The following is a 12,994-nucleotide window of genomic DNA, read 5'->3' as shown; positions in this document are numbered from 1 at the left end:
AGTATGTGTTTAAGAGAGAACACAGACTTCTTCAGAGTGGAAAAAGGCAAGCAGAGAAATATCAAGACAGGCATGCGAGATGTGTCTTCAAGGAAGAGCAAGGGCATGAAGAGCTAGCCTCTGTTTTTTTTTTTTATGAAATTTAAATAAAAATATCACTGTATATTTTTTAATGATTATATGAGATTTATTCCTGTATAACTGTGCAACTATATATATAATATTTTGCATGTCTAGTGCATCATGGTTCAGTGAAAATTTTTCTTTTCTTTTCCACACGTGATTCTTGAAGTATGGATGTAATCTCCAGGGTAAGAAGAGGCTTCTCTTTAAAGCAAGGTCATAAATTGTGGTTGGAATTCAGTGCAGCCTACTGAAGCCCTGGTAACCCCTAATTAGATTAACTGTATGACTTGTGAACCATCATTTATAAACGCCATGGAGAGCAGTCCCAAGATATCAGTATATGAAGCCTGTGCTGTACCAGTGAGCCAAGTATGTTTCATTGATCCCTGTTTCAGCCTAGAGCATCACGCATGTACGGCAAGCACTTGACCACTAAATTACCTGCCTGACTGTAGATCTGTTTTCAATTGAGAATATGTTCTAAGTTCTCCTGTAGGGGTTCTGAGAACTCAAGTTCTTGTCACAGCTAATCTTCTACCCTCAGACTTGACCACACCTGGGAGCACCAGGTCACTGAAAGTTAGGGAGCAGATGGAGCACCAAGAAAACCTGAGGGCTTTTATAGGCTGAAGAGAGAACCTAGAGGTCTGGAGTGCATACATTGCATGCAAGAGGCCGGGGCTCAGTCCCTACCACTGCATGGTTCCCTGAGCAGCACTGGGCGTCACTAGTTGCAAGAGGATGATGGCCAGCAACACTTGAGTGCCAGTTATGTATAAGTCACTGTGTTAGAGTCTTTAATATCGTTTTGTACTTAGTTTTCCTAACACTCTTACAAAATGGTTACTGTTAGCATGGGAGAAACCCTGAGGCTTAGAAGTGTCCAGTAAGTGATAGAACTGGGACTTGAGTGGAGTACTATTGATGCCAAAGTCTTTGCTTTTCTGTTACCCCATCTTTCACAAAGAGAGGAGATGCAAGCACTGAGAACTCTTAGCTGTGAAAAGGGTTGAGAAATCAGGGGCAGCAAATGACATTGGTTCCATAAGGGTAAGGAATTGAGGTGTGGGAACAGCTGGATTAATTTAGCTCTTGTTCTGTTGAAGAAACAAGGTCAGTTAGAGCTCAGTGGTTACACCTGATGGAGATCCAAAGTGAGAAATCCAATCAGTGCCAGCAGAAGGCACATATGAGATTAGAGAGAGGAAGAGCCATCCTAGTGATGGGGGATAAGTGATGGAGTCTTCTACAAATAAAACATTCCTGCCACCAGTATAGACCAGAAAGCTGGTACAGAGAGAGGGTAGGCACCTGCTTTGCTTGTGACTGACCTGAGTTTGATCCCTGGCTCTACATTAGGTCCCCTGAACACTACCAGGAGTGAGTCTTGAGCACCACCCAAAACCAAAAATTAATTACATATAATGATTTATATATAAATGTTGCAGTGTCCCCTTCTATGTCATCACGAAAATTTATGTTTTGGACTGATAAGGTGATTCAAAGGGCTGGAGCATATGCAGGAACCCCAGTTTGAACTTCCAATACTTCAAGGTCTCTTCCAGGGAACAACCCCTAACTCACCACTGTGTTGGCAGTATCCCCTGAGCTCTACCAGGTAGAGCCCTCCAAAAACAAACATTATGCATTGTACCACTTCCTCTTCTAATCGCACTTAGAAAGTTTTGCTTTTTCCTATTTGTGAAATTTGGTGCTATTCAAAAATTATTCTGAGTGGCATAGATAGTGATTGATTACTTTCAAAAGGACTCCCTCAGGGGCTGGAGCGATAGCACAGTGGGTAGGGCATTTGCCTTGCACGCGGCAAACCTGAGTTCGATTCCCAGCATCCCATATGGTCCCCTGAGCACCACCAGGAGTAATTCCTGAGTGCAGAGCCAGGAGTAACCCCTGTGCATTGCCAAGTGTGACCCAAAAAGCAAAAAAAAAAAAAAAAGGACTCCTTGATACATTCATCATATTATGGGTGAGGACAGGCTTTTGCTTGGATAGTCAGCTGTCTTTCCGACCTTTACTGACCAATTCCTTCCCTAGTTTGTGTCTCCCTCTCACTTTCTTTCCTCCGTTTTCTCAGCAAATCTTGAAACTGTGCCTCGCTTGCCCCTGACTCCTCAGCTCTTTCATTAGATTCTTGTTTCTGCTCCTGCACTCCATGCCTCTGGTTGTGCAGAGGCAATAATGACCTTGTGGGTTGGCTAAATTCAAGAAATGTCTTATCTGTCATCTCTGCTACATTTGACCTACTTGCCGGTTCTCCTTGAAACTGTGTTTTTTTGATTTTAGATCACTTTTAGTTCTTGTCACTACTTGCCTCACCATTAAGCTCTGCTCTTTGTTTTGCTTTTTTCTTCCTTCATTCAACAAATTTGAATTGATTGCTGTTTTCTCACAAGAATAGTCCCTGAACAAGACAGATGTGGTCTCTGCTTTTATGGAGTTTGCAGTATAGTTGGGTTCATTCATTTCATTCAACAGTATTTGATTCCTGCTGTTTTTTGCTCACTGTTGTGACTAGAAACTAAACAGATATGATGTAAATTATTGAATTTGCAATTATTTTATGTTAATTATATTACTTTAAAGACATGCAGGAAGTTATGTGCACCCATAATAAGGACACCTAATTTGGGGTGGAATAGGCATCAGTCATGGAAGAGTTCCTTAAGGAAGAAACATTTCATGGAAACTTTAATTGGCTTTTAGTAAAGAACTGAGCAGGAGAAGGAACTGGCTGGTAAGTTTTTGACTCTGCTTGTACTTATAAAGTGATCAACTGCTGTAGCATCTTAAGATTGAAATTCTGTTCTTTCCACACTATTGTAAACTCTCTGATTATGGCATGCATACTCTTTATTGCTGCATTCACAGTTGTGGTTCTTCCTTGTAAGTAATTATTTTGAAATCTATTTGGCAGAACCAGAGAGGTCTGTTGGGAAATCAGGATAGTCTTGATGGGAAACCAGGAGGTATGCATGAGAATATAACTGTAATAAAACTATGTGTCATATCATCATATTGTTAAACATTGGCATTAGAGAAGGGCACTGTCTAGTTGACATAGAATGATTGTGGAGGACCTTGGAGATAGACTGGAACTGAAGAGAGACAGGTATTTCCAGTTGGAGAGAGAAAGGAGTAAATAAGGCAGACAAATTGCAGTTAGCAGAGGGTGTAATGTTGTCTATAGAACCTGTTATTTGACTAGTTTGAGTATGAGATAGAAGCTGGAGAGGACCTGGAAAGGACTTTTAAATTGGAACTTGGTGGCATTTGAGTAGAGAGATGGCCTTAGAGAGCATGGTTTTTAAAAACATAAATGTCAATGATTGGTCTCAAAACTTGGCCCTGAGCCGTGAGAATGCCGGGACTACTGACTCGCTCCTTTGGTTCCATAGATGTTTAGAGAATGTTTCCTGTATGACATTTTGAAGGATTAGGAAGTGCTTGCCTGATGAACCTAAAGTCTTGTGAAGAATCAGGCTGGGGGATGGTTCAGCCACAATAAAGTGCCTACACTTTTAGCATCAGGTTTCAGATTCAGTGCCTGGTGTCACATGCAGATCCTGAGCATGGTCCCTGAAACTGCTCTCTGGCATTGTGTGATTTATGAAATACGGCCGGAGTATGCATACAGCGCAACTGAAAGATGTATGAGCACTGTGACTAGGAATGTGTTACCCCCCCCCATCCTCTACCAGCAGCACTATGACCCAGAATAACTGAAGAATGTGATCCCCAGGAGCATCATGGCTAATCATTTGTACAGACCTAGACATTGCAACAACAGCAAAGGAACAGGAAGTGGGGAAAGACTTGTGTAATTTCCTATTGAGGATTGTATAAATGGAGAGAAGTGGGAGGGGAGACAGAAGTCAGGATCCCGCTCTTCCCATCCCTACTAGTTTTAGGTGTTAGAAAATATTATGTTCTTGGGACTGGAGCGATAGTACAGCGGGTAAGGCGTTTGCCTTGCACGCGGCTGACACGGGTTCAATTCCCAGCATCCATCCCATATGGTCCTCTGAGCACCGCCAGGAGTAATTCCTGAGTGCAGAGCCAGGAGTAACCCCTGTGCAATGCCGGATGTGACCCAAAAAGGAAAAAAGTAAAAATTATGTTCTATAGGAAGAATTCATGGAGATACAGGGTTTTCTTTTTTTGGACCACACTCCCTGGTGCTATTCCTAGATTGCTCCTGGGGATCTGTCTGGTGCCAGGGGTCTACCCGAGAACCTCAGAGATCCTCTATCCCTGTGCTGTATGCCCCCCCTAAATCCACACCCCGTCCCCCAGCGCAGGCTGTTTGTGAGGCAGGAGGCTACATGAGGAGACACAGCCTCTCCAGCGAGGAGGTCTCTGCAGTGGCCGTGTGCTTGAGAGGCTCTCTGTGCTAGGATCCCCAGATATGGGTTCGAGCATTCATTCAAGTGTATGTTAATTAAAAGAAGTTATTCATAATCATGAAAATAGGGAATTTAAATTTCAGAGTCCATAAATAAGGTTTTTGGAGCACAGCCTCGTTTATCTCTCCCTCACTGAACCCACAGTTGATGGTGGGACCATCTAGTCATTCAGAACATAGTCTTAATTTTGGCCCTCTCCCCACCTATTTTACTCCTCAACATCCAGTTGTCACTTCAGCCTGTTATTTTTCTCCTTGCAATTTTTTTTTCTTTTTCTTTTTGGGTCACACCCAGCGATGCACAGGGGTTACTCCTGGCTCTGCACTCAGGAGTTACTCCTGGTGGTGCTCGGGACCATATGGGATACTGGGAATCGAACCCGGGCCGGCCACGTGCAAGGCAAATCCCCTGCCCGCTGTGCTATCTCCCCAGCCCCTCTCCTTGCAATTTCTTTAAAATTCATCCCTTACCATGTCCACTGTCACCTTTGTGGATCCTTTCTCTTCATCTCTCCTGAACATTTGTTATTTTCTTAGTCATCTTTCTATCTACTCTCTTACCCTTCAGGTCCATTTTCCCCAGGGCTCCCAGAATGATGTTCCTAAACCCCAGATCTGTGTTTTTGTACCTAAGTGAAAACCTGTTGTCCTGCCTCATTGTCCTCTACCTCTACTCCGTAGATTCTCTAGAGAGGCCTCAGCTTATTTTTATAGGTTCATCCTCCAGTCATTCACCGTAAGTGTCTATGTTCATTGTACCAGCACCCTCATTTCTCTCCCATACCATTCCCTAGATGTTAACACCTTTAAAGCGCTCTTTTCTTCCTGATCATTCAGAGGAATCCCTTTTCCATTTATTCCTAAAAAAAAAGTAATAAAAACATTTTCAGAGAGGGTATCTCAGTTTCTGGGATACTGATTTTGTCCCCCCCACCCCCCACCCCATCCCAACTTCTAGTCTTTTTTTTTTTGAGAGGAGTATGGAGATAAGGGTTCCCCTTTTTATGTACTTTTTGTTTGTTTTTGGACCATAGACAGGGGTACTCAAGGCTTACTCCTGGTCCTGTGCTCAGGGATCACTCCTAGTGATGCTCTGGGGGGACTCTAACTATATAGGGTGTCAGGGATCAAGCATGGGTTGACCTCCTGCAAGGCAAACACCCTACCCACTGTACTAATGCTTTGCCTCCTTCCTTTTATGCTTTCTAAGCACCTTGGGCACCTGTCAGTTGTTAGTACGCTGTATAATAATTTATGCACACATGTCTTCTTAAAATTAACCCTCAGTAAGAGGGATCTTTGTGTTCTTCATTGTTGTTTGTGACATCTAGATTGTTGCTTAGGACATAGTAATTCAGTGACTTTATCAAGTAACAGCTAGTGTAGCTAGAGATGTGGACCAAAGCTTTGGGAAAATGTCAGTATAAAGAATGAAGATACTCACTAAAGAATAAAATAGATAATACTAGCACCTTGATGTATAGAACATTAGATAGTTGATGTAGCATTTTTACTGTGTTACTTCTCACTTTTTCCCCCACTGATAAATATTGTGAGATAGCCAGGGCAGGTTAATAGTCTTGTTTTAGAAATAAAGAACCTGAAGCTTAGAGAAATGAAGTGAGGTATTGGAGATCTTAAACATAATTGCCAGAGAAGCTGGAGAGATAGTACAATGGGTAGGACACTTGCCTGGCATGCAGCTGTCTTGGGTTCAATCCTTGGCACCCCGTATGATCTTCCAAGCTCGCCAGGAGTAATTCCTGAGCACAGAGCCAGAAGTAACCCTTGAGCATTGCTGGGTGTGACCCAGAAACCTAAAAAAAAGTAAAAGATTAAGAAAAATAATTGCCAGAACTCAATCTTCTCCAGCCAAATCTTTTATTTCTCTTTTTCATTTTTAGTTCAGCTATAACTAAGAGTTTGAAATTCACCATTTTAGAGGCTAGAGCGATAGTGCAGTGGGTAGGGTGCTTATCTAGCATGCAGGTGACCTGAATTCGATCCCCTACCCCCATACTGTCCCCTGAGCCCCAAAGGAGTGATCCCTGAGCACAGCCAGGTGTGACCCAAACCCTCGGCCCACACACTGCAATGCTCAAGGCCAAGGTATTCCCAGGGTCTTATCTAGGGCCTCACATAAGAAAGCATGTGCTCTACCACTTGAACCATGTCCATAGCCCTAAATGTTTAATTCTTTGGAGTATATGCCTAAATTTTTAATTCTTTGGGGGCCACACCCAACAGAAAAGAATTCTTGGTTATATGGTAATTCTGTATTTAACTGTTTGAAGACCTCTTGCACAGTAGCTATTCTATTTTACATTCCCAGCAGCAATGTATACAGTCCTTATTCACATCTTTATCAGTACTTTTTCTTTATAAGATTTAAAAAATTTTTTTGTTGTTGTTGTTTTTGTTTTAGGGCCATACCTGGCAGTGCCCTGAGGTTAATCCTGGCTTTGCACTCAGGAATTACTCCTGGTGTTGGCCTTGTACAAGGCAAATGCCCTATCTACTGTATTATCACTTAGGCCCAATTTAAAAAAATTTTGCCATTCTCATGATGTCTAATACTACTTCCTTTATACCCCTGTAGATATGGTAAAGTTTTAGAAGAGAGAGGGGTTTCTGTGTGTGTGTGTGGGGGGGGGAGTTGTGTTGTTTTGTGTTTTCATTTTTGGCACACCCGGTGATTCTCGGGGTTACTCCTGGCTCTGCACTCAGTGATTACTCCTGGTGTTGCTTGGGGATCATATGGGATGACGAGGATCAAACTTGGGTGGGCTGCATGCAATGTAAACACCCTACCTGCTGTACTATCACTCTGGCCCCGAAGAGGGAGGTTTTGGGATTACCATGTAGAAGTTCAGCAAAAGAGTGCCTTGGCTTGTTCCTCAAGCCTATGTGCTTCCTTGAACACGTATCTCACTTGCTTATCTGTTTCTTTGTGTGCTTATTTCCATTCTGGGGAAGCCTGTGTTCTCTCTAGAACATATACTTCTCCCTTTTCCTCTCCCCTCACATATTTCTAAATAAATTTCAATAAAAATTACCTTGCTTAAAAAAATAAAAAGAGTGCATTGGAGAAGATGATAAAGAGAGCCCCTCCAGCCCTTCCCCCAAGGTTTACTGGATTGTGGGGCCAGAGAGAGCTTGATAGACTGAGCACTTGCTTTGCATGAAAAAGCCCCTGGCTCACTGCATCGAGTGATTCCTGAACCTCAGTGCTTCTGGGTGTGGCCCCAAACTGCAGCACATACACAAATAAGTATTGAATCGTGAGGGACAACTTTTCAGAAAGAGAGATCATCATGAATGAGAGGTTTTGTATTTTTTCTTCTTACATAGTGAAGGAAAGTGGAGAATGACCTCGGAAAATTCATGGGGACACTTTTTTTATAATGAAGAGAGCCCGCCAACTGGTTAAAAAATAATAGATGGGGGCTAATGCCCGGCAAGTACAGTGGCTTAATCACCTGGCTTGCATGTGGTGACCTGGGTTCAGTCACCGGAATCCCATATGGTACCCTGGGCCCTGCCAAGAGTGATCTCTGAGCACAGAGTCAGGAGTAAGTCCTGAACATAGCCAGTGTAACCCAAAAACCATAAGGAAAAAAGAAAGAAGAAAAAAAATAGTATCGGGGCTTTGAAGGCAATGGAGACACCTGGACAGAACCCTTTCAAGGAGGTGAAAGAATAGTGACTTGAGAACTGTCTGACCAACAGATATCCAACAGATTTATGACACAGTTTTAATTGTATAGATTTTGGGGAAATGCAGTAGAAACTGTGCTAAGGAAATGTTTGGGGGCCACACCCAACTGTGCCCAGGGCTTCCTCCTGGCTGCATGCCCAAGGGTCACTCCTGGAATTATTCAGGGATCACATGTGGTGCTGGGAATTGAGCCCAGATTGGCCTTGAATAAAGCAAACACCTTAGCCACTTTATTGATCTCTGGCCCAGGAGGTACTTCTTGATGACCACAGATTCACATCCAAATTCCAGGATGTTTGAGAGTCAATTTAGATTGGTCATTTCCATTCATTTTACGGTGCCAGAGGTGGGGTATTTAAAGCAAGCCTCAAAAGATGCCAAATTTAAAAAAAAAATTTTTTTTCTTTTTGGGTCACATCCGACGATGCTCAGTGGTTACCCTGGCTCTGCACTCAGAAATTACTCCTGGCATTGCTTGGGGGACCATATAAGATACCAGGGATTGAACCTGGGTTGGCTGTGTGCAAGGCAAATGCCCTACCTGCTGTACTATCACTCCAGCCCCTAGATGCCAAAATTCTACTTGGATGTACGTAGCTAATAGGCTCTGACCCCTTTATTTATGTGCTTATTTTTAAAAAGTTTTTAATGAATCACCGTGAGATAAAATTACAGACTTACAAACATTTGTGAATATGTTTCAGTCATACAATGATTGAGTACCCATCCTTCCACCAGTGCCCATTCTCCACTCCCAGTGTTCCCAGTATCCCTCCTGCCACCCTCCCTTCCCTGCCCCAGCCACCCCCTCCACCCCCTACCCCCACCTCTGTGGCAGGCACATTCCCCTTTTTCTTTCTCTCTCGTTTTGGTGTTATGGTTTGCAGTACAAGTATTAAGTGGACATCATGTTTGGTCTATAGTCTGCTTTCAGCACGCATGTCCCATCCCAAGCGAGCCCTCCAAGGATCCTTTACTTGGTGATCCCTCCTCTATCTCAGCTGCCCTTTCCCCCAGCATGTGAGGCCGGCTTCCAAGCCATGGAGGAATCCCCCTGGTCCTTATCTCTACTATCCTTGGGTGTTAGTCTCCCACTAACTGGGGGACTATAAACTATGTTTATAGTCTTTATATATATATATATAAATGTATGTATGTGTGTACATATCTGTATGTGTGTATATATATATATACTATGTATATATATAAACTATATTCCACAAATGAGTAGAGTCATTCTATGTCTGTCCCTCTCTTTTTTTGACTCATTTCACTTAGCATGGTACTCTCCAAGTTGATCCACTTATATGCAAATTACATGACTTCATCTTTTCTTAACAGCTGCATAGTATTCCATTGTGTAGCTGTACCAGAGTTTCTTTAACCAGTCATCTGTTCTTGGGCACTTGAGTGTTTTCCAGATTGTGGCTATTGTAAACAGTGCTGCAATAAACATACAAGTGCAGATACCATTTCTGCTGTACTTTTTTGCATCTCCGGGATATATTCCCAGAAGTGGTATTGCTGGGTCAAATGGGAGCTCAATTTCAAATTTTTTGAGAAATGCGTGACAACTTTTTAGAGGGCACATGTATTCCAGAATCTGAAAAACTTCTTTCATTCACTCAAAATATTCACCTGCTCACAAGCTCATCACTTCCCCATTTGTGGTTCGGGTATAATTTGATCAATAAGAAGATTACTTTGTTGTTTTCAGACTATTTTCTGTGTTTATGATTTAAAGAAAAAACTAAATGTGGCTTTCACCGCTAGAACCGCAGCTCTGGGGAGGGCCGTGGAAGCGCTTTCTTGTTATTGACCAAGTGTTGTCTGTCTGCCAGGTAAAGCGGTACCAGTGCACCTTTGAGGGCTGTCCTCGCACCTACAGCACAGCAGGCAACCTGCGCACCCACCAGAAGACTCACCGAGGAGAATACACCTTTGTCTGTAATCAGGAGGGCTGTGGCAAGGCCTTCCTCACCTCCTACAGCCTCAGGATCCACGTGCGAGTGCACACGAAGGAGAAGCCATTTGAGTGTGACGTGCAGGGCTGTGAGAAGGCATTCAACACACTGTACAGGTCGGCTGGTCTTCACTTTGTCACAGACGCAGCGCTTGCTCTCCCCGCAGAGAACAGCACCAGCTGTACCCCCCTGTTTAAAATTCACTAGGGAAACTTGTTTCTTAAAGATCGACACATATTGGATTGCTTAGAGATGACAGCACATTTGTGTTTTGATTTGTATCTCTGAGAGTGACATTCTGGCCAGGGGACTTTTAGTATTTGGCAGAGGAGCATCTCCTCTTGGCTAAAGATCTTGGTACTAAGGCTCCTATCCTTTTCCTTTCCTCCCTTATCCTGGGATAACTTTTTCTACTAGCTTTTACTCCCTTTTACCATTTGTATCAGGAGATTGGTTACGTTGGTTTTCAACACTGGGTATAAAAATAACAATTAGAAAGCACTCACTGTATGTACCACTCCTACAGCAACTGGTAACAAGTAACCTGACCTACAGAGATATTTTGTAACTGAACTGGCTTGTAGACACACACATCCCACCCCACCCCCTTTAGTAGAAGGTGAGTCCAGGATTGAGTTCTCAGGCAGTCTTACCTCCAGAGCTATGCTGAGGCAGGCCAGTATGTTGTTTGCATCTCTGAATTTCCTTTCGAACAAAAAATGGTGTATACTAACATACTTTGGATATAGAATTTTTATGCACTAGATCCTGAAGCACATGAAGCTAACATGGGAGGTCTCTGTTGTGCAACATGACAAAAGAAATTTCTCTGGGGTATTTTCTAGGCTGAAAGCACATCAGAGGCTTCACACAGGGAAAACGTTTAACTGTGAATCTGAAGGCTGCAGCAAGTACTTCACCACACTCAGTGATCTGAGGAAGCACATTCGAACCCATACAGGAGAAAAGCCATTTCGGTAGGTCTTACTGTTTTCTTTGTGTCACTGACCAGGTCTCAGTTGGGTGTCTTGACTACTCTAAAGGTTGTGAAAGTACCAAGAAAATCCCGGTAACTGGTTCCTTGGTGTTAACTCTCCCCAGGGTGGATGCTGCAGAGGGATTCCAGGGGCGTCCTTGCCCCGGGTGATGGCCTGTCTGCTCACCCCACCCCACTCCCTTTATTTTCAAGACCTTGTTGAAACTCAGGAGTAGGTGCTTTTGTCATTCCAAGAGAAATACTAAGACTCTTGACTCTTCTCTTGGGAAACCTGGTCTGAAGAAAAAGAATCCTAGGTAAGACTGAGCTAAGTTCTCTGAGTGTAGGGGTAGGGAGTATAGGGATAATGATCCAGGTAGAGAGGGAATCGGGATGCGAGAAGATAACAGATAAGAATGTTTAATATAGGGCCTAGAGGTGGCAGAGTGGGTTAGAGTGCTGCCTTACACATGGCTGACCCGACTGATTTTCATCCTGGCACTCCATATGGTTCTCGGAGCTCTATTAAAGTAATTTCTGAGCGAAGATCCAGGAGTAATCCTGAGCTTTGGTGGGTGTGGCTCAAAAACCAAACAAAAAGAATGTTCAATGCTGCAAGTATTTTATTTTACTTTTTACTTGTAATATCTCTTCTCTCATGTATATAGATATCTAGTAATACCCCTTTTTATGTCAATTTATATAAATATGTATGTATTGAATTTATAATATAGAAATGTGTAAGCTTAAAGGGAAGACATATCTTTTATGGGAGGGGGTCACACCTCGCAATGCTTAGGGGTTACTCCTGGCTCTGCACTCAGGAATTATTCCTGGTGGTGCTTGGAGGACCATATGGGATGCTGGGATAGAAACCAGGTCAGTTGTGTGCAAGGCAAACTCCCTAGCTGCTGCATTATCACTCCAGCCCCAATGCTTGTATCATTTACTTAACTCTTTCTCTTTCTTTTCTTTTTTCCCCTTTTCTCTTTCTTTTCTCTTTTTTTTCCCTTTTCTTTTTCTTTTTTTTTAACTTTTGGAAAGAGTAGCACATTTTTAATGAATATAAATGGAAACAATTACAGAGAAGTAAACAATTTTGTACCCAAAATGTGGTTGATATTTAGAAATATTTTTGTTCTTCCCATCGATAGAACACAGTTCTCATGTTTAAAGTCTAAGAGTAAACTTTTTTTTTATTTTATTGTTTTCTTTTTAATTGAATCACAGTAAGATAGACAGTTACAAAGTCGTTCATGATTGGATTTCAGTCATGTACAACACCAGTCCCTGCAGTGTACATTTCCCATCACCAATGTCCTCAGTTCCCTACCCCCCTACCCCCACCCCCGCCTGCCTCTCTAGACCAGGCACTTTTCTCTTTCCATAGTATATAGGATTGCATGGGCTTTTAGCAGGTATTCACAACCATAAATTTAGGATGATTATATGGTATCTTGGAGATACTCTGTGTGTGTGTGTGTGTGTGTGTGTGTGTGTGTAGATAATCAGTTGTAAAGATTTACTCGAAGTAAAATATAGTTATATTACTAAAAACTGCCTATATCAATGTCTTTGAATTTTGGCAGGATATATTCCTCTTACTTTATGTCATTGAATATGCTTCTCAAATTATTCATCTCATTAGAATATTTAGAAATTTAAAAGTTTTGGGGGATAGTCATTTTTTAAGCTCAAGTAAAATGAAATTGCATTTTAAAAATGGAGGCTGGAGCAATAGCTCAGCGAGTAGGGCATTTGCCTTGCGTGCAGCCAACCTGGGTTCG

General features: G+C 42.5%; 1 protein-coding gene across 1 annotated transcript in view; it reads left to right on the top strand.

The window, feature by feature from the left end:
- The window catches only part of MTF1 (metal regulatory transcription factor 1), a 56,052-nt gene that overhangs the window by 10,787 nt on the left and 32,271 nt on the right, over positions 1-12,994 (top strand). The window contains exons 3-4 of the mRNA XM_056123020.1: positions 10,109-10,347; positions 11,077-11,208. Of these exons, the coding sequence (XP_055978995.1) occupies positions 10,109-10,347; positions 11,077-11,208 (371 nt within the window). The remainder of the gene's footprint in view (positions 1-10,108; positions 10,348-11,076; positions 11,209-12,994) is intronic.

Source organism: Sorex fumeus, unplaced genomic scaffold, assembly GCF_029834395.1.
Source record: "Sorex fumeus unplaced genomic scaffold, SorFum_2.1 ptg000047l, whole genome shotgun sequence".
Taxonomy (NCBI): domain Eukaryota; kingdom Metazoa; phylum Chordata; class Mammalia; order Eulipotyphla; family Soricidae; genus Sorex; species Sorex fumeus.
This window is presented reverse-complemented; position numbering and strand designations above follow the sequence as displayed.